A 27,277-nucleotide genomic window follows, 5' to 3' on the forward strand; every position below is an offset into this window, starting at 1 on the left:
ATTGTGTAAATGTAACTTCTCAATGTGTTGTAAGGTGTGTGTGTGCGTGCGTGTGTGTGTGTGTGTGTGTGTTAATCATGTAGAATTTTTCTATTGTTGCTGTTCATTTTATGTATAATTTTCTTTATGTAATTATTATTCTACATTAAAACAATAGATTGTTGATACTTCTATTATGTGAGAGTGACGCGTCGCGCGCTGTCAAGGGGGCGCGCCTCGCTTTAAAAATGACGCTCTTCTCAGCGAGCGTTAAACGCGTAGACTGAATGAAACATGAGGGACCGCACGCAAGAGCTCAGACATGTGAGTATATGAGTTTATTCAGTCAGACTGAACTTTATATTGATGCTATGATGGACAGACGCGTTGCTCATTCTGTCGACAACGTGCTTTTTTGAAGATTTCATATTGATCAATTCTCACAATCTTTTAGATCGACAGTGATGTTTGACATGTAATAGTTGTAATTACGGCGTTGTGTTTGAAGTTGGTAAATATGAAAATGAGCACTATATGATATATTTGTTTTATTATGTACTTTCACACTGACATTTATGGCGTTAGCTGAATAGAAAGACTGATGAAGTTTGTCTGCACGTGAAAAGAGCTGAGATGTTTATTTACCACGTTCTTTGAGACTTAATGTTAATGTTAGAATTTTTTTTCTTCAAAACTGTGAATCCCGCCATCAGCAGTCCGAGCTGAAAACTGATTTAACATAAGAAAGTACACTGACTGAGCAGATGTGACTGGCTGGGTCTTTACATGATAAACGAAGCTTCATCTGTGTGTCTTTCTGTGTGGATTGATCTGAGTAGAGCACATGAATCATTAACCAGTCTTTCCTCACTATCACTGAACAAACAGAGGACTAGATAGAGAGTGATTCTGTCCTGTTTTGATTTTGGTTGTGTCTCATGTATTGACACACTGGCTTTACTTCTGTAGTTCATGTCAGGTCCAACACAACAGCCCACTGTTAGCATCATTATGAATGACACCTTGCATAAATGAACACTTGTTATCTGTGCGATAATCCCCATGGGGTGGTGTGTCTGCTGTAGGGGAGAGCAGGGACGAAAGAACCATTTTTCAGAAAAACATAATTTGAAAAGATGATGTTTTAGACAGAGGTATATTTTTGCTGTGGTCAGTCACTCACAAGTGTGGTCTATCAATACCAGGTGGTATTTTGTAAAAATTTAGAAGGACTTCAGTATAATTTCACTTTGAACTTAAGACTGCTCATGTTACTTTCGACCCTGTCAGTTGGGACGAAAGTAACACACAGGTGGGTCAAATGTAACACAACAATATACAAGATATATTTTTTTGTGTTACTCTTGTTTTTTTTTTTTTGTTTTTTTTTGTTAGCTTAAATATACCTGAGTATGACCTTGTTAACATGTAACTGCAAACATATTTTGGCCTTTATATTTGCAAAAAAAAATTGTTAATTTACATTTTCATTTTAAATTTCAGTTTCATCAATGTTTCAAATAACCCAACAGTACAAACTTGAATTGTTTAGAATATTTTTTTTTTTTTATTGGCAATGTCAATCTATTTTATAAAATGTGTTTTCAATATGAACAATATGAAAATTAAATTAAATTACCATAATATAAATTTTCAACATAATGTAACAATAGGCATGTTTCCATCAAGCTGTTTTTATGCATAGATTTAAAGGATGGAAACCCTGCAAATTCATAGGTGGAAATGGAAAAGCTATAAGGTATTGTCACAATTCTGTTCTGTCTGAGTGTTTTTTGTCACTGGTCACATGTCTTCCTTTGTTCTGTTTTCCCGCCACTCCTTGGTTTCCATGGTTACCCTCATTAGTTCATTTGTATCACCTGGTTCCTTGTTAGTCTTGTCAGCTGTGTCTTGTTCCCCTGATCTGTTCTCCCCTGTATTTAAGCCCTGAGTGTTTCAGTCTTCACTGTCGGATGACGGAGGATGTCGACTCCCAGGGTGGTTGGCAACAGCTGGACTGTGAATGGACAGAAGTGTGTGGAAGGAAGTGACGGATCAGGAAATGAACCAGGAAATGAACCAGGAGAGATGGAAGTAGGTGGCGGGATATATGAAAGCTGGGAGTCGGTTAGGAATAATAAACGGAAAAAGAAAAGGCAAAATAAAACTGATGAAAGTGACTCAGACAGAGGATCAAATACGGAGGAGAAGCGGAGGGAGGAGCATGTAATTTTTGCAAAACTTGTGGATGACGGGGACTCGTTTGGAGGTATGAATCCAATACAACTAACAAAATCACTAAATAAGGAAATTGGTGAAATAAAGAGTGCCAAAGTACTACGAAATGGAGCCCTGATGATTGTGTGTAAGGATGAGAAACAGCAAGGGAAAGCAATCAAAATGAACATAGTCAATAGAAAGAAAGTGGAATGTTTCAAGACTTACAAGAGGAGTCATTACAGGGATTCCGGTTAACGTATCGGTTGATGATGTGAAAAGAAACATAACAAACGCTCTAGTAAATGAAGTCAGATGTCTAAAAGTGAACAGAAATGGCAATATGCAGGATAGTCTTTCGGTTATGATCAATTTTGATCAGGAAAAACTTCCAGAAAAAGTGTACATTGGCTTTATGTGCTATGATGTAAGGTTATATATTCCCCCTCCAATCAGATGCTTTAAATGCCAAAGATATGGGCATGTAGCGGCGGTGTGTAAGGGAAAGCAGAGATGTGGAAAATGTAGTGGAGAACATGAGTATGGAAAATGCCAGGAGGGTACAAAGCTGAAGTGTTGTAATTGTGGAGGGGAACACAGTGCCGCTTACAGAGGATGTGAGGTTAGTAAGAGGCAGGCCGAAGTGCAACGAATCAAGGTTGTTCAAGGAATCAGTTATGCAGAAGCTGCAAAGAAGGTTTCAGAGAATATGACAGTGATTAAGCAATCAGAAATTAGCAGAAAAGAAATGAATCAGAGGGCCAAACTGGCGGAGCAGGCCGAGCGCAACGACGATATGGCCGACTCAGGAAAGAAATGTCAAGGATGTAATAAATTGAACGAGGATACTTTGAGTCAAGTTTATTTCAAGTCAAGTCAAGTTTATTTATATAGCGCTTTTCACAACACAGGTTGTATCAAAGCAGCTTCACAGTAATAAATTAGAACAATACATCAATGTTTGTTTCTAGTGGAACGTCCACGTTTGGTAATGCTGATCAATAGTATCGTTGATTGATTAATTAAATTAAATATCCCCAAATATCCCCAACTGAGCAAGCCAAAGGCAACAGTGGCAAGGAACCGAAAAACTCCATCAGGTGACCTAATGGAGAAAAAAAACCTTGGGAGAACCCGGGCTCAGTCGGGGGCCAGTTCTCCTCTGGCGTTTATATGCTAGAGGTCGGATTTAACTGTAAGATTAAAAGTATTATATGAATGCCTGGCTGAAGAGATGCGTCTTTAATCTAGTTTTAAACTGGGAGAGCGAGTCTGAGCAACGAACAGTATCCGGAAGACTATTCCAGAGTTTTGGTGCTAAATGTGAAAATGCTCTCCCTCCTTTGGTGGACCTAGATATCCTAGGTATGACCAAAAGCCTCGAATTTAGTGACCTTAAAGAGCGCGATGGATTATAGGGCGATAGAAGATCCGTTAAATAGACTGGAGCTAAGCCGTTTAGGGCTTTATAAGTCAGTAGCAATACCTTGTAATTAATACGGGACTTTATAGGTAACCAATGTAGTGATGATAAAATCGGTGTTATATGATCATATTTTCTTGATCTAGTTAGAACTCTAGCGGCGGCATTTTGGACTAACTGTAGCTTGTTTATTGAGGATGCAGGACAACCGGCTAATAACGCATTACAGTAATCTAGTCTCGAGGTCATGAATGCATGAACTAACTTTTCTGCATCAGAAACAGATAGCTTGTTACGTAGCTTAGCAATGTTTCTAAGGTGGAAAAAGGCTGTTCTTGTAACATATGAAATATGATTTTCAAAAGACAGGTTGCAGTCTAATATAACACCCAGGTCTTTTACTGTAGAGGATGAAGTAACAGGACATCCTACTATGTTAAAGTTGTATTGTGAGAGGTTTTGTGGGTGGTTTTTTGAACCGATAAGTAGTACCTCTGTCTTGTCTGGATTTAATAAAAGAAAATTATGCGTCATCCAATCTTTTATATCTTTAACACACTCTGTCAATTTGGATAATTTAGCGTTTTCATCTGGCCGTGATGAAATATAGATTTGAGTGTCATCAGCATAACAATGGAAACTAATTCCATGTTTCCTTATAATATTTCCAAGTGGCAGCATATATATTGAGAATAATAGAGGGCCTAACACAGATCCCTGCGGCACTCCATAGTTTACTGGAGTTATGATAGATTTTTCTCCGTTTAAATAAACAAAATGGAGCGTTCAGATAAATACGATCTAAACCAGCTTAATGCTTGTCCTTGAACACCAGTATAATTTTGTAGTCGATCTAAGAGTATTGTGTGATCTATAGTATCGAACGCAGCACTAAGATCAAGTAAAACTAATATTGAGATACAGCCTTGGTCAGAAGCTAAAAGTAAATCATTTGTGATTTTAACGAGCGCAGTTTCAGTGCTATGATGCGGCCTGAACCCAGACTGAAACTTTTCATAGGTGTCATTTTCTTGTAAGAAAGAGCCCAGTTGAGCGGACACAACTTTTTCTAGTATTTTAGACATAAAAGGTAGATTTGAAATGGGTCTATAATTTACTAGATTATTCGGATCTAATTGTGGTTTCTTAATGAGAGGTTTTATAACTGCCAGTTTAAATGTTTTTGGAACATAACCTAAAGATAAAGACGAGTTAATAATATTGAGGAGAGGCTCTTCCACTACAGGTAACACTTCTTTCAATAGCTTAGTTGGTATAGGATCTAGTAAACATGTTGTTGTTTTAGATGAAGTAAAAAGTTTATTTAACTCTTTTTGTTCTATAGTTGTAAAGCACTGTAATTGTTCTTGCGGGGTGATAATTGAGGCTGAATTATAAGGCGCGATTGAGGATTGAACGTTTACAATTGTGGTTCTGATGTTTTCTATTTTCTCAGTGAAGAACTTCATGAAATCATTACTACTAAACTGTAATGGAATATTTTGTTCAGGAGACATCTGTTTATTTGTTAGTCTCGCCACGGTGTTAAATAAGAACTTAGGATTGTTATGGTTGTTTTCTATTAGTTTGCGTAGATGCTCAGCCCTGGCCGCTTTTAGGGCCTTTTTATAACGTGACATACTGTCTTTCCATGCCATTCTAAAGACCTCTAAGTTGGTTTGTTTCCATTTACGCTCTAAATTACGGGTTTCTCTCTTTAGAACACGAGTAGTATTGTTGTACCATGGTGCTTTACTTTTCTCTCTGACCTTTTTTAATCTAATGGGCGCAACAATATCCAATGATCCAGAGAGAATGGTGCTCATAGTGCTAGTTAATTCCTCAAGTTCATCTGTTTGTTTGGGTTCACTGAGCAGCTGAGACAGATCCGATAAGCTGTTTGAAAAATTATCTATGGTGGATGGAAGGATTGTTCTGCCTAATCGATAACGCGGCGCAGCATGATATATTACAGGAGTACGTAATATGCAAGTTACCATGTAATGGTCAGTGACATCGTCACTTTGTGGAATGATATCTATATCGGTTGGATCGGTTCCATGTGATATAAGTAAATCGAGTGTATGATTAAATCGATGAGTCGGTCCGGTAATGTTTTGCTTGACCCCAAAGAAGTTTAATAAATCTGTGAACGCAGCCCCTAATGCATCATTTTGATTATCTACATGGATATTAAAGTCTCCAACAATTAATGCTTTATCGAAGTTAACTAATAGGTCTGAGAGAAAATCTGCAAACTCTTTTAGGAAATCAGCGTAAGGCCCAGGCGGTCTATATACGGTAGCCAAGGCTAGAGATAATAGGGATGTTTTTCGAACATCTAAGAGCGTAACATTTAGTACAAGTACTTCAAATGAAATAAACTTATAACCCGTTTTCTCAGTAACATTGAGAAAATCTCTATAGATTGTTGCAACACCGCCGCCATGACCAATCAGACGGGGCTCGTGCTTATAGGAGTATCCTGCTGGAGTAGACTCATTTAAACCAAAATAATCATTTGGTTTAAGCCAGGTTTCAGTAAGGCAAAGTACATCGAAGCTATTATCTGTGACTATTTCATTTACAATAACTGCCTTAGGTGTGAGTGATCTAATGTTTAGAAGACCTAGCTTTAAAAATTGTTTTTGATTACCAATAGCAACATTTTCTGGTTTAATAACAATTAGATTTTTTCTAGATCCTGCAGTAGATTTATGATTTGATCTCACTAAACGAGGAATAGACACAGTTTCTATGCAATGTTCTACACTATTTATATCAGTTAAATTGGTGCAGCAGAGACTATGATTTGGACTTTTGTTTACTAGTCAAAAGGTATTTAACATTTTGGAGATGTTATCTGACAGAAGATCCGATCCGAATCTGCTTGGGTGTAAGCCATCAGCACGGTAAAGCCTAGGACGCTCCCAAAACAGATTCCAATTATTTACAAAGAGAAGTTTCTGCTCATTGCACCATGACATTAACCATTCATTAAGCGCAAATAATCTACTAAACTTTTCATGACCTAGTCGGTACGTGGGAAGCGGTCCTGACACAATAATCGTTATATCAGGCGATGTGCTGCGTACCGTATCGATCAGATTCCTGAAGTCTTTCTTCAGAACTTCCGTCTGGCGCAGTCTGATGTCGGCCCCTCCCGCATGCAGGACAACGGTTCCGACGCGCTCGTTCAGAATCTCGGGAACGTGAGCAGCGATTTCAGAAACACGAGCACCAGGAAAGCAGTGACTATGCACCTTACTTTTATTTAACGTAACGTGTACGTGTCGAACGATGGAATCGCCGATGATCACAGCATCGCGTTCTGTTTCGCGAAGAGGGGAGAAGCGGTTTTGTGTGGATATCTCGAAAACCGGGAGGGTCGGAGAGAGTTTTCTTGGTCTAGACCTGACTCGCGTCTTCCGCTGCGGAAAAATCCAGGCTTCGTGATGGCATGTTGGAGCCGGAGTGAACGAGACCATGGCTGATCGCGACCTCGACGTTCGGGACCGATGTTGAGGAACGCACGGAGTAGACGAGGTCGGAGTCAGCGGGTTAGTAACGTTAATCTCTGATTTGTGTGCCTCGGCACGTGATGTTTCAAGAGCTAACCGCCGGTCTATCAGCTCGGCTTTTCTTACTAAAAGGTCGTGGATCTGTTTCTCAACAGCTTCCAGCTCAGACTGCACCGCGTGCAGCTCAAATGTGTCCTCACCTGCACCAAAAGGTAGACTACTTACATTTGATATATTCGCCATTTTAACAGATGGACAGTAAGTTAAGTTAGCAACGACGCTACCAGTGGTGCTATCAATATTAATACTAATTTATGGCTTAAGTCTTGGATATAATCCGTCTTTTCAGTGGTACGGGTGTAGAGTAGACGCACGATAGGCGAAAAAATGTTTGATAGTGGATACTTTGATAGTGGAAAAGAATGATTTTGTAATGTTCATGGCAGAAATAATAAATTGTTCTGCACAGACAAAAAGCAGAAATGAAAGGATTAAAATAATTGTTAAATCCGCAGAGAAATATCTAGATGTCAAAGGACTGCAATGGGAGACCATAAGAGACTCCCTTACTGAAGAGACACAGTCTTCTCAGGCATGTGCTGGATCTTCGTAATGTTATTGACCATACTACAGTGGAATGCAAGGAGTCTTATTGCAAATGGCCAAGAGCTTAAGAAATACATCGATATGTTAATTGAGAAACCTAATGTAATATGTATTCAGGAAACATGGTTAAAACCACAGTTGGATTTTATAATAAATGGTTATAATATAATTAGAAGAGATCGAGAATATGGCAGAGGAGAAGGAATAGCAACATTTATACAAAATGGGTTGAAATATAAGGTAGAACAAATAAATAAAGAATATGAATCAATAATAATTAAGGTATGGACTAAAAGAGGGAGTATAGATATTATTAATTATTATAATCCATGTGAAAAATTAAGTCGAATTATTTTAGAAGCTGTTGTAGGTTCTTTGCATGACAAAGTAGTGTGGTGTGGTGATTTTAATTCCTATAATACATTATGGGGAAGTAATAATACAGATGTGAATGGACAGCTAATTGAAGAATTCATTGATGATAATAACTTGGTGTGCATTAATAATGGAGAGGGAACACGATATAACAGTATAAAAAATACAGAGACTGCACTTGACCTAACATTTGTGTCTTCTGTAATGGCAGGGATCACTACATGGAATGTAAATAATGATAATACAATAGGGAGTGATCATTATCCGGTAGTGATTACGGTTGGTACAGAAATATGCTATGAAAAAGAAAAGAGAAGTCCTAGATGGAAGTTGGAAAAGGCAGATTGGGAAATATTTCGAGTAATTTGTGAAAATAGATGTATGACTTTGCAAGAAGAATCCCAGATGAATGTAAATATATTCAACAGTAAACTAGTTAATGAAATAATTCAGTCGGCTGAACAAACTATACCTAAAACGACAGGAAAAAGACAGGTAAAGAATGTACCTTGGTGGAATGATGGTTGTAAAGCAGCTATAAAAGTAAGGAATAAAGCATTTAAGAAACTTAAAAAGCAGCATTCTATGGATGCTATGATTCAGTATAAAAGAGCCCAGGCAGTAGTAAGAAAAACAATAAAAACACAAAAACTTATTTTTTGGAAGCAGTACTGTGATAGTATTGGAAGAACAGTACATCTGTCAGATGTATGGAATATGATCAGGAAAATGGGGGGGATTAGAAGGAACTATGAGTTACCAGTGATTATAGGTACAGACAAAATGGCTGTCACCAATTTAGATAAGGCTGAACTTTTGGTAGAAGCATTTAAGAAAATTCATAGTTCAGATAATCTTTCAAAAGAAGCAAAGCAGTGTAGGAGTAGCACATTAAAGAATTATCTTAATTTGGTGAAGGAAGATGAGATGTCAGATAGTTTATTAGACTTACCTATAAACATGTTTGAGTTAAAAAGAGCAATCAAAACTGCTCGGCAGACTACTCCAGGAAGAGACGGAGTGTGTTACAAAATGATGGCTAACATGACAGATAATACGCTGGAAAAAGTATTAAAATTATTTAACCTAGTATGGGAAATTGGTCAACTCCCTTCAATATGGAAACAAGCAATAATAGTACCTATTCTTAAACCTGGGAAAAACCCATCAGATCCTTCTAGTTATAGGCCTATTGCACTAACTTCTCAATTATGTAAAACAATGGAAAGAATAATCACAGAAAGAATAACGTATTTTTTAGAGAGTAAAAATCTGCTGTCCCCTTATCAGAGTGGATTCCGTAAGGGACGGAATACAATGGATTCTATATTATGTCTAGAATCAGACATTAGAAAAGCACAGACAAACAAAGAAGTAGTGGTAGCTATCTTCTTTGATGTGGAAAAGGCATATGATATGCTCTGGAAAGAAGGATTATTAATTAAGTTAAAGTCTTTAGGAATTGGTGGTAGAGCATATAACTGGGTTCAGAACTTTTTATTTGACCGAAAAATACAAGTTAAAGTAGGTGAAGAATATTCTAGAATGTATACAGTAGAGAATGGAACACCACAAGGTAGTGTATGCAGTCCGTTATTATTCAACATAATGATTAATGGCATCTTTTCACAAGTTGAACATAACATTGGAAAATCTTTATATGCAGATGATGGGGCTTTGTGGATTAGAGGTCGCAATATAACATATGTTCATAAAAAAATGCAAAATGCGATAGAGGAAGTTGAAAAGTGGGCTAATAAATGGGGGTTTAAATTATCTGTATCAAAAACGCAGGTCATTTGTTTTTCAAGGCGGCTCAGAAACATACCCCTCTCTTTGAAATTATATGGGAATCCTCTGGAGCAAGTAAAATGTATAAGGTTTCTTGGAGTTTGGTTCGATGAAAAACTTACATGGAAAATTCATCTGGATAAAATTAAGAATAAGTGCAAAAATATTATTAATATTCTTCGGTGTTTATCAGGACGGGAGTGGGGAGCTAGTAGGGCATCCCTACAAAGTATATACTGGGCACTCATGAGATCTGTGTTTGATTATGGATGCATTGCCTATATGTCAGCAGCAGAAACAAACCTCAAACAATTAGATGTATTGCAAGCACAAGCCCTAAGAATCTGTAGTGGATCATTTAAATCATCATCGGTATCAGCTATGCAGGTGGAGATGGGAGAAATACCGTTAGGTATAAGACGAATGAAGTTAATGTTGGCATACTGGGTCAATATCCAGGGACAAAGTGTTTCACATCCTGTAAAAAGTGTACTGACAGATTGTTGGGAACATAATGAAACCAATTTTGTGAGTTTTGGGTGGATAGGTGATGCAAAGGCGAGGAATATAGGATTAAATCAATTACAGTATAGCAACACAGTCTCAATATCCTCCATCCCTCCTTGGTTATTCCCCTTGCCAACTGTTGACCTCAGTATACAACAGGAAATAAAGGATCAATCCAAAAATCCAAACAACTTCCAGTGTGGTATATAGTGCGGAATTATTTTGAGAGGCATTTCCAAGATTCAGTGTTTTTGTTTACGGATGGATCAAAAGACCCGAAGACAGGATATGCAGGTGCAGCCGTGTATATTCCAATGAATGATTCTCACATTAAGAAAAGAGTTTCTGACCATTTATCAGTTTATGCTACAGAACTATTGGCAATTTTAATGGCCCTGCAGTGGACAGAAGAAAAGCGAATGAATAACATAGTTATTGCATCTGATAGCTACTCGGCACTGGAAAGCATAAAATTTGGCAGATCATCTTTTAGGATGGATATAATTAATGAAATATTCCATAAATTGTATAACATAAAGCTTATGGGTATATCAATTCAATTTATTTGGGTTCCTGCTCATGTTGGTGTAGTGGGTAATGAGAAGGTAGATGTTTTGGCTAAACAATCTTTAAAGTTAAAGCAGATAGATTTACAAGTTCCATTAAGTAAAGCAGAAGCTAAAGTGTTCATTAGGAAATATGTACAATCAATATGGCAGGTACACTGGGATGGTATTGAAACAGGAAGACACTTATATAATATTCAACAACAAGTTTGTGCTGGGAGGAGAGAGAGCAGGAACAGAAGTGAAGAGAATATTATTACCCGTCTGAGAATAGGTCACACAGGATTGAATAGTACATTGTTTAAAATTGGCAAGCACCCAACAGGGGAATGTAATCACTGTAGTCAGCAAGAGACAGTTGAACATGTAATACTTTACTGCAGGAAATACAATAATGAAAGACGTAATTTCATTCAGTCACTAATTAAAGCTGAGCATAAAGATTTTTCTATAATAGGTATACTAAAGGAAAAAGCTATATATGATAGTATTATTAAGTTTATTAAAGAAACGAAATTAAGTAAAAGAATTTAGGCTGTTTTTTTTTTTTTATGTTTTGTTTTGTTGTTGTTTCCTCATGAATTTCCATTCATATGTCGCATTATGTCAATCCTATAAGCATGTATCCTGTCCACACTCCAGTCCAGTCGGTGGCGGTAATGCACCTACCAGTTGGTTTGCCAACCGCCAATAAACACCAAAGAAGAAGAAGAAGAAGAAGAAGTCTTCACTGTCGGTCAATGTTAATGTTTAATGTTAGGTTCCTGTTCTGAGCACACGCTCCCTGTTTTTGTGTATCTGTTATATTTGAGAATTAAAACCTTGGAATACTTCATCTTCGAGTTTGCCTCCTACTTCATCCACCCAGAAGCCTGACAGATTGACCGACCAAAAGATGAGCTGGGAGCTCGCTGGACAGATCGCGGCTTTGGCTCGGGATGGCCGCGATCTGTTCCAATTCACCTGGGGGTTTGTCCCTCTTGCTGCCTCCTGCGCGCTGGATGACGAAATAATCAAGGCGTGTTACCGACTTGGGGCCAAGGAAGTCGACCCGAGGGAGCTTCCAGATCTCTCCGGTCAGGACTGGAGAGAGGCACTCTCCTGTTGTCTGGAGAGCTTCCTTCCATGGCACACCATGTCACCGCCTGCACTTCACGCCAGTCCAGCCGAGCCTGCACGTCACGCCAGTCCAGCCGAGCCCGCACTTCACGTCAGAGCTGCCGAGACCAAGGCAGTATGCATCGTGCCCGCCGCCCCTGAGACTGTGAGCGTTATGCCCGCTGCACCTGTGACTGACAGCGTCGTGCCCGTCAAGCCAGAGACTTTCCGCCCAGTATCTCCTGTTCCTGTCCTCAGCCAGAGTCCGGACGAGAAGGACTTAATTGACCTGTTTTCAGAGCTTCCTTCGCCGCTGGTTCCGCCCAGCTCAAAGCTCTCTTCATCGCTGGTCCTGTCCAGCTCAGAGCCCTCTTCATCGCTGGTCCTGTCCAGTTCAGAGCCCTCTTCGCCACTGGTTCCGTCCAGCTCAGATCCCTCTTCGCCGCTGGTCCTGCCCAGCTCAAAGCCCTCTTCGCCACTGGTTCCGTCCAGCTCAAATCCCTCTTCGCCGCTGGTCCTGCCCAGCTCAAAGCCCTCTTCGCCACTGGTCCTGCCCAGCTCAGAGCCCTCTTCGCCGCTGGTCCCGCCCATCTCAAAGTCCTCTTCGCCACTGGTCCCGCCCAGCTCAAAGCCTTCTTCGCCGCTGGTCCCGTCCAGCCCAGAGCCTTCGCCGCTGGTCCCGTCCAGCCCAGAGCCTTCGCCGCTGGTCCCGTCCAGCCCAGAGCCTTCTTCACCGCTGGTCCCGTCCAGCACAGAGCCTTCACCGCTGGTCCCGTCCAGCACAGAGCCTTCACCGCTGGTTCCGTCCAGCACAGAGCCCTCATCGCTGGTCCCGTCCAGCACAAAGCCCTCATCGCTGGATCTGCCCAGCACCGAGCCCTCTTCACGGTCCCCATCAGCCCGGTCAGAGACTGTTTATAACCATCTTTCTCTGGTACCTGGGACTTTCCCCAAGTATTTTTTTGGGGGGGCCAAAGGCCTCCATCCTGGCCACTCGAGGGAACACGGCCACCCGAAGGGTCCGTACCGCCGTGGCCGCCCGAAGGGTCCTCACCGCCGTGGCCGCCCGAAGGGTCCTCACTGCCGTGGCCGCCCGAAGGGTCCTCTCCGCCGTGGCCGCCCGAGGGGTCCTCTCCGCCGTGGCCGCCCGAGGGGTCGTCTCCGCCGTGGCCGCCCGAGGGGTCGTCTCCACCGTGGCCGCCCGAGGGGTCGTCTCCGCCCTGGAGGCTTCCTGCCTTGTCTCCCTTGCCTTGTCTTCCCCGTCAGCCTCCAGGGCTCCCACCCCTTTGGTCTTTCTACGGCACGAGGACACGCCTACCGGGAGGGGGGAGTTATGTCACAATTCTGTTCTGTCTGAGTGTTTTTTGTCACTGGTCACATGTCTTCCTTTGTTCTGTTTTCCCGCCACTCCTTGGTTTCCATGGTTACCCTCATTAGTTCATTTGTATCACCTGGTTCCTCGTTAGTCTTGTCAGCTGTGTCTTGTTCCCCTGATCTGTTCTCCCCTGTATTTAAGCCCTGAGTGTTTCAGTCTTCACTGTCGGTCAATGTTAATGTTTAATGTTAGGTTCCTGTTCTGAGCACACGCTCCCTGTTTTTGTGTATCTGTTATATTTGAGAATTAAAACCTTGGAATACTTCATCTTCGAGTTTGCCTCCTACTTCATCCACCCAGAAGCCTGACAGGTATGGCTAAAACCTAAATGTGACTAGGGTAAATGGAAACAGATTGAGTGGAAAAAAATTGTGACACAGAAATCAGCTGATTTAAATGTGAACGCCCTCATAAACATCTGGCTGAATCAGACCTCTATCTGTCTTACTGACCCTCACTCTTGCCATATTCTGTTGGTATATTATGACAAACATGTTTTAATAAATGCTGCAACACAGAGAAAGTCACCAGATTAGCAGCGCGACAAAACAAACACTTGTTTTCACGATAGCGGGACAAAAGTAACAAGTGTTACTTTCGTCCCGACAGGAACTCCTGACATTTAAACCCGATTTACGTTTATACTGAAAAACTCTGACAAGGCAAACTTCAGAATGTGTTACAGCACATAATTACCTGTAGATTGATCATTACTGTGTGACATGAAACGAAAAACACAACTTGTAATTAGAAAAAAAGTACCGCTTCAGTAATTTACTTATCGAACTCGAAAACTGCTTTCCGGACCTAACCGCGGGAAACGATGACGAAATCACGTGATATTTGGCAGCTCCGTCAAGGGTTGCATACTGAACGTGCTGTCATAGCTTGAAATGCTAATATAGTCAGGGCTCTGAGAAAATCGCTTTGTTACTTTCGTCCCGCGTTACTTTCGCCCCGGTTCTCCCCTATGACATACTCTTGGATCAGTGAAGGACAGGTTGAGGACAGCAGGGTGAAATAAGTGAGCGCCTGTAGTGTGTGAGACGCTGTGATGATGCTTTTCTTCTGAGTGTGTTGTTGTGCTGGTTTAGGCCTGTCATGGTCAACTCACCCCCAAAGATGTTCATATTCTGTGCGCTGGTCAGTTCACAGCAGTGTCAGAACCGATTCTTACCTTTAATAAGGGGCAATTTTTTTTCTAACCTTATTAGATGTATGCATCATCTGTTATGCCAAAGTCAGAAGTTGCATCTGAAGCATTTAGATGTATTTACACTGCAATTACAATTGCATAAATAATGCTATGAGATTAATATTTTAAAACTTATATTTTGAATATTGAAATTTGAAATCATTTAAAAAAATATATGAAATTAAACTTTAAATATGAAACTAAACCCACTGATAGGTGGCGGCAAATCACTTTCTTAGTGAGTGAGTCATTAATCTATTCAACCCGTTCCTTCAAAGACTGATTCATTCAGGAACGAACTTTTGCTGCGTCCCACTTCACCTACTTTTTATTTTTGCTATTGTGCTGGTCATATTTAAAAACAATGTTTTAAAAAAAGTTCACAATGTTGTTGCAGCTAAAATATAACACAGAGAAATTTAAATGCATTTTCCATCGGGTTAGACATAGATATTAACAAACCCATTTTAGGGTCTCTCTACTTAAATGCTCATCTCACAAACTCCACCTTGTTTGTATTTCTTTTTATTTGTGTTTTTAGCTCTGAGCCTAATCCTTCTCCAGAACAGGGATAAAGTTGTCCGCAGTGGCACCGCTAGGGTTTCTGGGACTCTGGATTATTTGTAATCTGGGCACCAACCACCAATTATATCTATGCATATCAATTATTGCATATTTAATAAGAGACAATAAAGAACTAAATTTGAAAGTTTATTAAATTAACTGAAATTACGCCTTCATCATAACTAGGGCTGGGTATCGAGTTTGATGGCCTCAATACCATCAAGTATCAAAAAATGTCTTGTTGTTCGGTACCAAGTTTCGTACCGAACAAATTGTAGGCTATGAAAACAAAAAAAAGGGAATGTATCTATTAGGGTTGCAACAGATCTTAGTTGATCCATGATCCGTACAGACCAGGCCCCACGGTTCACTGATTAATTGCAAAGTTTAACCATCACAGAGCGAAAGAATATAAACGTCTTGTATTTATATTCAAATACACGCTGTTATCCCTTTACAGTTTCCATGTTGACTTTTAAACCTAAATTTAACGTCCAACAACAGATATTTCAGCAAAATGAATATTTTTGGGCTGAATATTAATGGTCTCCCTCTTTACGGTGTCTGATGCGCATGCGCCGGTGTCAGTTTGAGTAAGTGTAACACTGGACTGCACGAGATAAGCCAAAAATTACAAGAGTAGATGCAGATTCACAGATGGTAGACAGTTCATTTATGTTTTAGTGAGTTAGACGGAAGAAGCACACCTGCAAAAACAAAGCAATCTGACATTGACTCAAATAAACTACAGATAATATGTGGTAAGTGGTTCTCATCAATGGCTTTAACATTTGAATAATAATTTGGTGGAACTATGTAATAAGAAATGATTAACCCATTTTTCTGGAGTTGCCTGAATGTATTGTTAAAGTTGTAACTTGCTGTAGCCACATTATAATATAAATCCAGTTTAATATAGCATCTACAGACCTACATTACTCTGCATTGTGAAGAGCCAGTGTCAAAGTCCAGCACACTTCTGCATGGTTTCAGCCAGTTTTCATAATGCATTTCAGAATGGTCAGTGTCTCTTTATAATACAATTATATGAAATACCAGATCGTAAGTGGCACATGCCCCTGCTGTTTAGTACTACTTTAATTAGAACATTTCACTTTTTGGTTGTGGCCACCAATACTCATAGTGTCTAATCTTCTAAACAGCACAGCTAAATTGTCACACATCGTCTTGTGCTTGAATGGTTTAAAGTCACTTGAATGAACCCCTTAAGTGTCACGTGGGATGGTTGCCCATATATATTTAGAACAATAATATCTTAGTAAAAACCTAAAGTAATATTGACAAACTATATATCATTTGAAAGCTTACAATCTCTAGTTTTCATAATTGGATGGCTGTTATTTTAAAATAAATTACATAGGAGCAGTAATTTATCAATTTGCAACAAGAATATTTCATATTCATTAGGCGTGTTTAGGCCTTTATTTTGAAATAGAAATAAACATGAAAAATCATGAAAGATTGGTAGAAACCTCAGTTTGTTTTCATGCCAAGAGTTCAAAAGATAACACCAATTAAATTTTATGAGAAAAAAAGGTCTGAAAATGTTTAGAATATAAAGAAAAATATTATGGATTCTCGATTTGTGGTGCGGCACGCAGCGGCAGTGAGCTATAACGCACATATGTGCTCTTTTATGTTTATTAGAGGTTGAAATCAAATCAAATACTGCCAAAACACCCATACTATTTCTGAATAGGATGTATACTTCATATAATGAAATTATGGAAATACATGGTTCAGATCACTCAAAACATATATGAAAATAGAGACGCCCTTATATGGTCAGTAAGGAAGCTGGCTGTCCATCTAGTGAAAAAGTTTGGTACTGCGCCCAAATAAAATCTTACTGAAAGCTCATTTTTTTGAGATATCAACCTAAAATTTGGAACACAACTTGTTTAGATTTTTGGCTTTAATTTTCTAGCAGTTTTAGAGTAAAATATATTTTGTAATAAATATATTTTATATAAAATATAAATAATTATATTTTTACATTCTATATTTTCATAAACTTATATAACTTTTTTGCTGTGTCACTTTCATAATTTATTTCACTTCTACAATAATCTGGCAAATGTCTTCTTAAAAACAAGACCAACCATATGTCTATATTCCAAAGCATTCTTGAATTACAACCATTTAAGTTTGTATAGTGATTTTTTTGTCTATGCGAAAAAAAGGGGGGGGGTGACAGTTAATTGGCAAGACTTCAAAACGTGCTCAAATGATAAACTTTTATGATGACCCAAGTGACAACAATTCTGTCAGCTGTCCCAAGCATCTTCCACACTGTCTCTGGACCATTGGCCAGGACTATCTGGACTACCATCAGACTTCTCTGAGAGGAACATTTTAAGGGATGGAGCGAGATTACCGGAAGGAAGGAGTGGGTATAGATTGCATGTACATTAGTCATTTCTTATTTTTTAATGTGGGATTGGTGCCGTTGTCAGTGTCCATTAAATACTTAAGTCTGATAAGCTATAGTAACTTGAAGCTCATTTACCTAAGATGAAGTCAAGTCTTCTGTAACAGATCAGACAGAGGCTCAGAATGAGGATCACAACTTCAAAAGAGAATTAGCGAGAAGGAAACTACATGCACAAGATATAATTATTAAATTACACACTTGAAGGATTAGTTTAATCATAAATGGAAGGTACATAAGGGCATGTAGTTTGTGGTTTTGCTCTGCTAACAACTCCATTTCTCTACTAAAACACTTTAACTTTTAATTTTCACTTCCGGTTTGCTGCAGTTATACTGTGTGCATTCACATTTTTTGCTATTGTGATTCTACGGCATGCATCAATTTATTTTTCTTTACTTTTTTACTTCCTTTTTTTTTTCTTCTCTTAATGCAATTATTTGCTGAATCGTATTTAAATTGTTGTTTTAAGAAGATGTTCACAGAAATAAACAAATACAAGCATACAGCTTGGACACTAGATGGTGTTCATGAGTTTACACTTACAAATAATCAGCCAGAGTAAAGAGTATGTGTATTTGGCATGCTGTCCGAGGAGAGGGCTCTGAACTGGGTATTTTGGCCCAAACCCTGAGTACTTCCCCCATATCCCTGGCTGGGATAGGAAAACAGCCAAGAGTGAGGAGTCAGGGTAGTGGAGGGATGTTGAGGAACATGTAGAGGAACACTGGTGAGTTGGCTACGTATATAGGCCTACGTATATGCTCTGTATTTTGAATAAATGGCTGGAAAAGTGATCTACTGGGATTCTGGATTGTATCAAAATGGATCTGAGGTGTTTTTGTAACCAGAAACATGTAACTTTGGGAGTTTTAATTTATTGATCGCATGCTAAAATCCAAAAAAGCCATCTTAGGAGAGGCATCAGTGTGGGGGAGTGCGAACGGCCTTTATTAATGCAATGAACGGTTGCTTTCGTTCTCACAGTGAACTACTATGATGTTGGTGGCCATTCTTTCTCATATAGGAAGATATGAGGATAAAGCTCAAACAGCACTGTGGACGTTGAGGACTGCGGGAAGTCTAAAAGCTGGAGGGCCACATGAAAACGCGAACCAGCCGTCGTGGTAAAATCCCCGAATCTGATGGAGGGGGCTGCGTCGGTAAACAGTTGATCACCGATGGGCTATTATAGAAAAAGGAAAGACTGTTCCACTTTTTTTGTTTAAGGAAGGTTATCCATAAAACTAAGCTTTTTGCAGCACAAACTAGTTGGGGAGATTTGGTGTTCTAACGCTTGAATTGAAGATGCAAGGGAGAGGAGAGATGAAAAGGCAGAATTATGCACATCGGAAAGTTTAAGCGGCCGAGCAAAGATAGCAGTCCGCGCGTAGAACAGTTTGGACTGTCCTGGAGGGTGGACGTGACCAGAATTATCCTGTCGATTTTTCTTTGGGCAATGAGGCCTGGAAATGAACTGTATCCAAGTTAATATCCAGAAATTCAATGGACATTGCTGGACCCATGATTTTATCCTGGGCGATTGGAATCCCGAGCTCAGCAGAAACTGTTTTTGTTCTCTGTTTTTGTTTTCATTGGTTTTCTTGAAGTGATAACGCTTTCTTACCTGTATATATTTACCTCTGACACATCGGTTTGATACTGTTATCGTGGTTTGACGTTGAATGATCACCAAACAGCAAAGTACAGTCTGATTTAGATTAGCGTTTGTTCCTTTATCTGTTGCTGGTTTGAGTGGCACACAAATTCATTTAGGGAAGTTCAAAAGAGTGGCAAATGACAAAGACAAAGATTATGGTAAAGGACAAAGAGCTTTGCATAATTAAAATGTGCACCTTGAATTAATTCAATTGTGTTTAACAATCACTAAAGTATCACTAAACTTTTGCCATCAAAACAAACTGCTTGAATGATTTATCAATTTATTTTTAGACATTTTTAATTATTATTTTTTATTATATTTTTTTTATTATATCCAGACCTTAAAATTTCTCAAATCAAATTCAAAACTTCTCCAAACTGCATAGGAACCCTCAACATAACAGTTTATTTTCATCAGTTATCTGTCTATGGGTCGTTACATTACTGTAACATTTCAGTAATGTATTAATTTCTGTTAGTTTTAAATCAGATACAGATAAAGTGGAAGAGTAAAATGACATTTATTTGAATGCATTAGTGAGAGATAAATCTGTGAAGTCTGTGCAGCATCTCTTTACCTATAGTGAAGCTATTGTATGTAGCAATATGCATTATACTATAACTTTCAGTTTCTAAACGATTTTGTTGATAATTTCCAGGACAGCGTTGACAATAAGTTCTGCGCTCCTTAATGATTCTGTGTTTTGCGTGGTGTGTGAGCCACTGATTTTATGTGTGTTTAAGCTACAAGGAAGCAGCGCGTTAGTTTAGAATGGCAAATCATTTGTACAGAAAACTGGTGAAGTTCCCGATGATGGGTCGCACATGCAGGGCCCACAACTCGAGCTGGGAATGCTAGATTGTCCTGTTCGCCTGGGAAAGGAGGTCTTCCCTCTGGGGTACTGGCCATGGGGCTTTTGCTTGCAGCTGAATCAACTCAGGGAACCAAGGCTGTGCGTCTGTCCTCTCTGATCCTTTTGATAAACACTTTTTTCTGTCATTAACTCCGTTTTAAATCCCCCTATAAACTCTCTTCACTGCCCGTGTTTGGCACTCTGTGAGGATTTTGCTAGCTACTTTGGCAATAAAGTTTCTAATTTGATTGTCCAATTTCAAGTCCCCGATTAGGAAATACAGATCCACCCACCCTCTGGACCTCTTTCAATCCTGTCTCTCTGCCTTCTGTCAAGGAAGTAATGTTTAAACTTAAACCTTCCTTTTGTACACATGACACTACATCCTCGTTTTCTGAGACAATTATTTGATACTGTCGGCCCTGGGTTGGTGTCGTTATTGATTAAATCCTTGCTTGAAGGAGCTATACCCTCGAGTTTGAAAATTGCCTCAATTACACCCGTACTAAAGAAACCCTCACTTGATGCTTTTATTTGATCAAACTTTCGTCTTATACCTAGAAAATGGCATTACATTTTTTTTTTACAGCTTCAGACCTTCTTAAATGACAATCATATTTTTGAGAAGTTTCAGTCGGGGTTTAAATCTCTGCACAGCACAGAAACCACTCTTATAAGAGTTCTCAATGATATGTACATGGCTACAGATTCGGTATAGATTTCATCATTTTGGTAATGTTAGATTTGTCTTCTGCTTTTGATACTGTCGACCATACGATTCTCGTCTCTCGGCTGGAGTCTTGCGTTGGTCTAGGAGGCAAGGTTTTAAGCTGGTTCAAATCTTTTTTTGACCACAGGTCAAACTCATTTTATGACTAATTTTTTGACTAATAGACGTTTCTCCTCATCCTGTGTGCCTCAGGGTTCCGTCTTGGCTCCTGTCCTATTCTCTCTCTATCTTCTTCCTCTGGGTTCTATTTTTAGGAAACACAATGTCTCATTTCACTGTTGATATGCAGATTTATATGCCTTTGTCTGATAAAAATAAGAGTGCTCTAGACAGTTTGACAGCATGTCTTGAGGAGGTAAAAGCTTGGCTTGCCAAGAATCTCAGACAAAACAGAAGTTATTGTTTTTGACCCTCAGAAACCAGTCTAAGACATGATCTTGACCTTGGATCTCTAGATCTATCTATCTCTCCCCAAGGACGGAATTTGGGTGTGATGTTAGATAGTTCCCTCAAATTCGATAAGCAAATTAGTGCTGTCATTGGATCCAGCTTTTTCTATTCTCACTCTCTAGCGAAAATCAAATCTTATCTTCCCAAGCGCTCGATGGAGATTGCGATCCATGCTCTTATTACCTCGCACTTGGACTATTGCAACTCCCTTTATTTTGGTGTATCAAAGTCCCAAACAGCTCGCTTACAGGTTGTTCAAAATGCTGCGGCGAGATTCCTAATGGGAAAGAAGAATTTTGATCATGCCACCCCTCTTTTGAGATCCCTTCAATGGCTACCGATAAATTTGAATACAAAATTGTATTACTGGTGTATTAATCCTTAAATGATTTAGCACCTTCTTATCTGTCTGTCTTACTCCATTTATATTCTCCCACTAGAAGTTTTTGATCTGAAACGAAACTTCTCCCTCAGATACCTAGAACCCGGCTAAAATCAAGGGGTAACTGAGCTTTTGAAGTGGCTGTCCCCACACTGTGGAACAAGCTCCCACTGTATATTACATTTACATTTACATTTAGTCATTTAGCAGACGCTTTTGTCCAAAGCGACTTACAAATTAGGACTAAATTAAGCGAGTCATTGTGAAGAGGCAAGAAACAATGCAAGAAGTGCTCAAGATACAAAGTTCAGGCATTGTTCAGAGTAGCATAAGCCCGATAAGCGAGGATTTAAAGGAAAAAGAAAATAATAATAATAATTATTATTATTATTATTATTATTATTATGAGGTTAAGTGGTCACGGAAGAGATGGGTTTTCAGCTGTCTTTTGAATGTTGTCAGGGATTCTGCATTCCGGATGAGGGTGGGGAGAGCGTTCCACCAGCACGGAACTGTGAATGAGAATGTTCTGGAAAGTGATTTTGTGGCTTTCTGTGATGGAACCACGAGATGTCGCTCGTTGACCGAGCGTAGGCGTCTGGTAGGGATGTAGGCTCGTAGGAGTGAGTGAAAGTAGGAGGGAGCTGAGCCTGTGATAGATCTGTAAGCAAGCGTCAATGCCTTGAACTTGATGCGAGCAGCGAGAGGTAGCCAGTGCAGAGAGATGAGCAGAGGAGTGATGTGGGCCCTCTTGGGCTCGTTGAAGACAAGACGAGAGCAGAGGAGTGATGTGGGCCCTCTTGGGCTCGTTGAAGACAAGACGAGCTGCAGCGTTCTGGATCATCTGTAGAGGTTTGGTTGCACATGATGGAAGTCCAGCCAGAAGAGCATTGCAGTAGTCAAGCCTAGAGATGACCAGGGCCTGGACGAGAAGTTGCGTTGCATGCTCAGTTAGGAAAGGCCTGATCTTCCTGATGTTGTGCAGTGCAAACCTGCATGATCGAGCTGTCTTTGAAATGTGATCTGTGAAGGTCAGCTGGTCATCAAATATTACTCCCAAGGTTTCTGACCGACCTTGATGGGGTGATTGATGATGAGTCTAGCTGGATGGTGAAGTCGTGCTGTAGAGATGGATTGGCAGGGAGGACGAGAAGCTCAGTCTTTGCCAGGTTGAGCTGCATGTGATGTCGCTTCATCCATGCCGAGATGTCCGCCAGACAGCTTGAGAACCGTGATGCTACTGTGGGATCATCTAGTTGGGATCCCTGAGTGGGATCATATTAGATCAACTTCCTCTCTGTCTGAGTACAAGTCATGTCTCAAAACTTTTTTATTTTCTATTGCTTTTAGCTTATAATTATTGTTCTGTTTTAAACTGTGTTTAGGATTACTCGTGTTACTAATTTCTATTTGCTCTATTTGTACAGCACTTTGGTCGGCTAGTGGCCGTTTTTAAATGTGCTCTATAAATAAAAAAAATGAAATGAATGAATGACGCGCCCCGATTGGCTTGTGCAGACACACCACTTCACCATAGGTTCGTGCAGTGACCACTGCCCAGCCAATAAGCGTGCGTGCAAAGACGCAATACGAGTGAACGTTTCGAAAGTGAATAGATGTGCTTTTAGGCGATGATGATGATGATGAAGGCTGTTGTATGCATTCCACTTCACCCTCTCAAAGAATTAGACAATTTTCTGCTGCTGCTGTCTTTCTGGTCAAAAGTGTGGTATTAGGAGGGTGTGGCACAACAAAACTACATTCTAGTTAAGATATATCTACATCTTGTAGATATGGCATCGTTGTTTTCTCACATTGTAGCATTTACCTAGCATATTGTGCAGGTGCTGTTTGTGTGTTGAATTATTGTTTATTAAGCCTTTACCGAGTTTTCCAAGTTCAGAAATATGTGAGAACACACTTCTTTTACACTCATGCTGTTTATGAAATTACAGTCTGACAGAAGAATTTCAAATTATTGGTTTAATCTTTTCATCTGTGTGGATCATTTTATTCATTCAACCAACATGTTATATTGAATAAATATTTGTGGGATTCAGGCTCTGCATTATTGTTAGGGTTTCAGTAACACACCCACTGAGAACCCTTTTGAAAGCGCCCTGGATATTAAAATATGAGCCACCATACTCTAATGCATATTTGGCTTGCAATTAATAATGAATGCACATAATGTGAACGAATTTAATAAAATTAGTTTCCAAGAGTTCCTGGTAACCATCAGTAAATTCACTGAAAAAAAATATTCATAAACATATAAATATCAGTTGACCCTGTGTTACTGACAGACGAAAGTGAAAAGACAAGAAAGAAAGAAAGAGATATAGGGCAAGATGAGACTGAGAGAAAAAAAAAGAAAAGCCCCATTCGGACGGGGTTAACTTTACAAGGGTAGATGGAGTAATGTCATTTTACCACAGGACACCTGTAATAATAATGGCCAATTCACACAGGATAAGATATCTCAGTAAAACCAGCAGAAGTGGGAGGAGTAACTCGATTTAAGCACCGCTGTCACTCTTGTCGTCATGTGCGCAAACACATATAGGCTATATATATATAAAACAGTTAGGTCCGCTCGAACGATGTATTTATTAACATCAGATTGGATTCTGTTGCTAATAGGCACCAACCTAACTCTTCAGGATGTGCCTCTAACAAGTGCTTTCGATCTTCTTTTTGCTCTGAGTGGTGTGTAAAACACTTGAGTTTTGCCACAGACTCGTCCCAGCGTCTAGAACGCAACTGATGCTTTTTCAAGCGTCTCCATACTTGAAAAACCGCAGGAAACTACTTTTAACAGGAAATTACGGAATATTTACATACATATTTACAGCGGGTCTATTCGCACGGGATTACTATCAGCTGAGGTCCTTTTTCCAGACTTTTTTACTGAAGGTAAAAGTCGCCGTAATCTTTCCTGACATTGTCCGTGATGATCACTGAGATGCACATTCAAACGGGACTAAAATCACTGAGAAGCTCTGGCAATAACTACTCTACCCCACCTCTCCATGTTACACTAGTCCCGTCTGAATAGCTTTAAAGACAGTAATGAAGATGAGAAAGGAAGAATAGGTATTGCCCACTGTAGCCAGGAAAGGATTAGCATTATTACAATGTATTCCTAATTACCAAAGAGATATATGCATACTCATAAAAGACTAGGCAAAAAGTACCCGGATGACGTACTACTTCCAGTGAGATTCTGAAGTGTGCATACGATGAACACTTTACTATCCCATGAGGCCACGGAAGAGGATTTGTGAATGGTAGTGAAGTGATGTAACTGATGCTGTTAGTTACATGATAATGACAACATTGTTTTAGCGATTGCAAAGTAATAACTTGTTCAAAATAAGTATCTACTCAAGAGAGTATGTGATTTTGGACGCAGCCCATCAACTTCATTAGATGTTTGACCTCCTTTAGATTTGCATCAGTTTGCTGAGACATCATCTTCAGTTTTTCTTTCTTTTTCTGCTGGCTCTCTGGGGTCTCTCCAAGGGGCAAGAATTATGCACCCATAAGTGTCCTGGATTGCTGCTCTCTATTCTGGAGGGACTTCATCCATGTCAGACTCATCAGTGTGATGCTTTCCTTTTCTTATTTTTGGAGACCTAGATTGCTTCACATTTTAAATCTACAGTGCATCCGGAAAGTATTCACAGCGCTTCACTTTTTTCCACATTTTGTTATGTTACAGCCTTATTCCAAAATGGATTAAATTAATTATTTTCTACAAACAATACCCCATACTGATAACGTGACAGAAGTTTGTTTGAAATCTTTGCAAATTTTATATATATATAAAAAAAAAAAATCACATGTACATAAGTATTCATAGCCTTTGCCATGACACTCAAAATTGAGCTCAGGTGCAATCCTGTTTCCACTGATCATCCTTGAGATGTTTCTACAACTGGATTGTAGTCCACCTGTGGTAAACTCAGTTGATTGGACATGATTTGGAAAGGCACACACTTGTCTATACAAGGTCACACATTTAACAGTTGCATGTCAGAACACAAACCAAGCCATGAAGTCCAAGGAACTGGAATTGGATCCAGGCACAGATCAAAAAAATAAATAAAATTAAATAAAATTAAAATTATATACATAAAAAAATCTTGAGCTCAAACTTGACTTTTGACCACTATTTTAAAGGTACTGTACTCTGCCTTTGTATTGTCAGCAAAAAGTGAGAAGTCATGTCAAGGCAAAAGGCAGTAACTTCCACATTATCAATATTTAGTTGCTGATCACCATTAACAAAATCATTATAGTAACACCTGTATAAAATCTAGTGATCATGGCATAATGGCATGATCATGGCATTTATTTTGTATGATTTACAATTATTTATAGCCATCTACTTATTGCTATCCTGTGCTTTGGTTGCATTCTGATGGCATTATTAATACATTTGACATGACAAAATACCTCCATAGATATATTAGTCCAGCATTGCCTCGACCGTGAAGTTTTGGCACTTATTTGTTGTATTCATCTGCTATGACATGTGTAACATTTTTCTGTCAACTCTGCATAATCCTTCGTGATCGATATTGCACGTTTGTCGATGGAGCGGGTTCAGACCGCTCTGGACAAAGCTCTGAGGACCTCAGAAGTTAGAGGGACTGATGGCAGCTGTACAGAGTACACAGGCTACACCGTAATTTTAATTTTAATGGACAGTAAAACAAAGGCAGATAACTGTACAATCTGGTAGGTAGCATTATTTGATAGAACACCGGCACAGTAACTTCATATTGACGTGCAGCTGAACAAAGGCAGAGCACTGTAACTCAATATGGGCGTTCCAAAACAAAGCCAAAGAGCGGTAACTGATGTTACGGTGTTCTGCCTTGGTTTCTCATGGGCTTTTGGAAGTTTCTGTTAAGACAAATCATTATTTTCTAAAAAAAACCCCAAAAAACTACGGAATTGATTCAAGATACTCATCCACATGATAAAGGAGGTCTTGAATGTGCCAAAAATATAAATAACTCATTTTCGACCAAAAACGAAGTTACGGTCTTTTGCCTTTGCACGGCGCAATAGGCCTGTTTTCTTAATTGATGAAGTAGGGGTTCAATTGCTAAAGAATAGAGGTCAGGGGGGAGGGCTCCTAAACTGTCAATGAATTGAGGTGAGACGGCTGAATGTATATATACCTCTTATCATTGATTGCTGAGAGCTCTCCACTTTTGTTAATTATCTGAACGTGCTCCTTCCAAACTTTGTTAATAAAAACATCATCTAGTGTCCACACAGCTGACATGTTTCACTGTTGTAGCTTATCAACGTTGTGTGCACGAAATAGTCGCTGAACAGTCGGAGAAGCGCTAATTGAATGTTGGTTTCACTCACTGATTTCGGCCCTCCAAAACCATCTCGGCCCCGAAACTAAAAACAGCTGTTTCGGCCAAAAGTTTTCAGGAACCGAAATTTTGGTACATCCCTTATATTTATATTTTTTCCAAAAAGAATAGCAATACAATTTTCTTTA

General features: G+C 39.4%; 1 protein-coding gene across 1 annotated transcript in view; it reads left to right on the forward strand.

Moving 5' to 3' along the window:
• Positions 1–273: 273 nt before the first annotated feature.
• The window catches only part of stx1a (syntaxin 1A (brain)), a gene marked incomplete at both ends in the record, with an annotated part of 46,686 nt that continues 19,682 nt past the window's right edge, over positions 274–27,277 (forward strand). Inside the window, one exon of the mRNA XM_081371193.1 lies at positions 274–303. Within this exon, the coding sequence (XP_081227319.1) occupies positions 274–303 (30 nt within the window). The remainder of the gene's footprint in view (positions 304–27,277) is intronic.

This window comes from Scardinius erythrophthalmus, assembly GCF_964197995.2.
Source record: "Scardinius erythrophthalmus genome assembly, chromosome: 7".
Lineage (NCBI taxonomy): Eukaryota > Metazoa > Chordata > Actinopteri > Cypriniformes > Leuciscidae > Scardinius > Scardinius erythrophthalmus.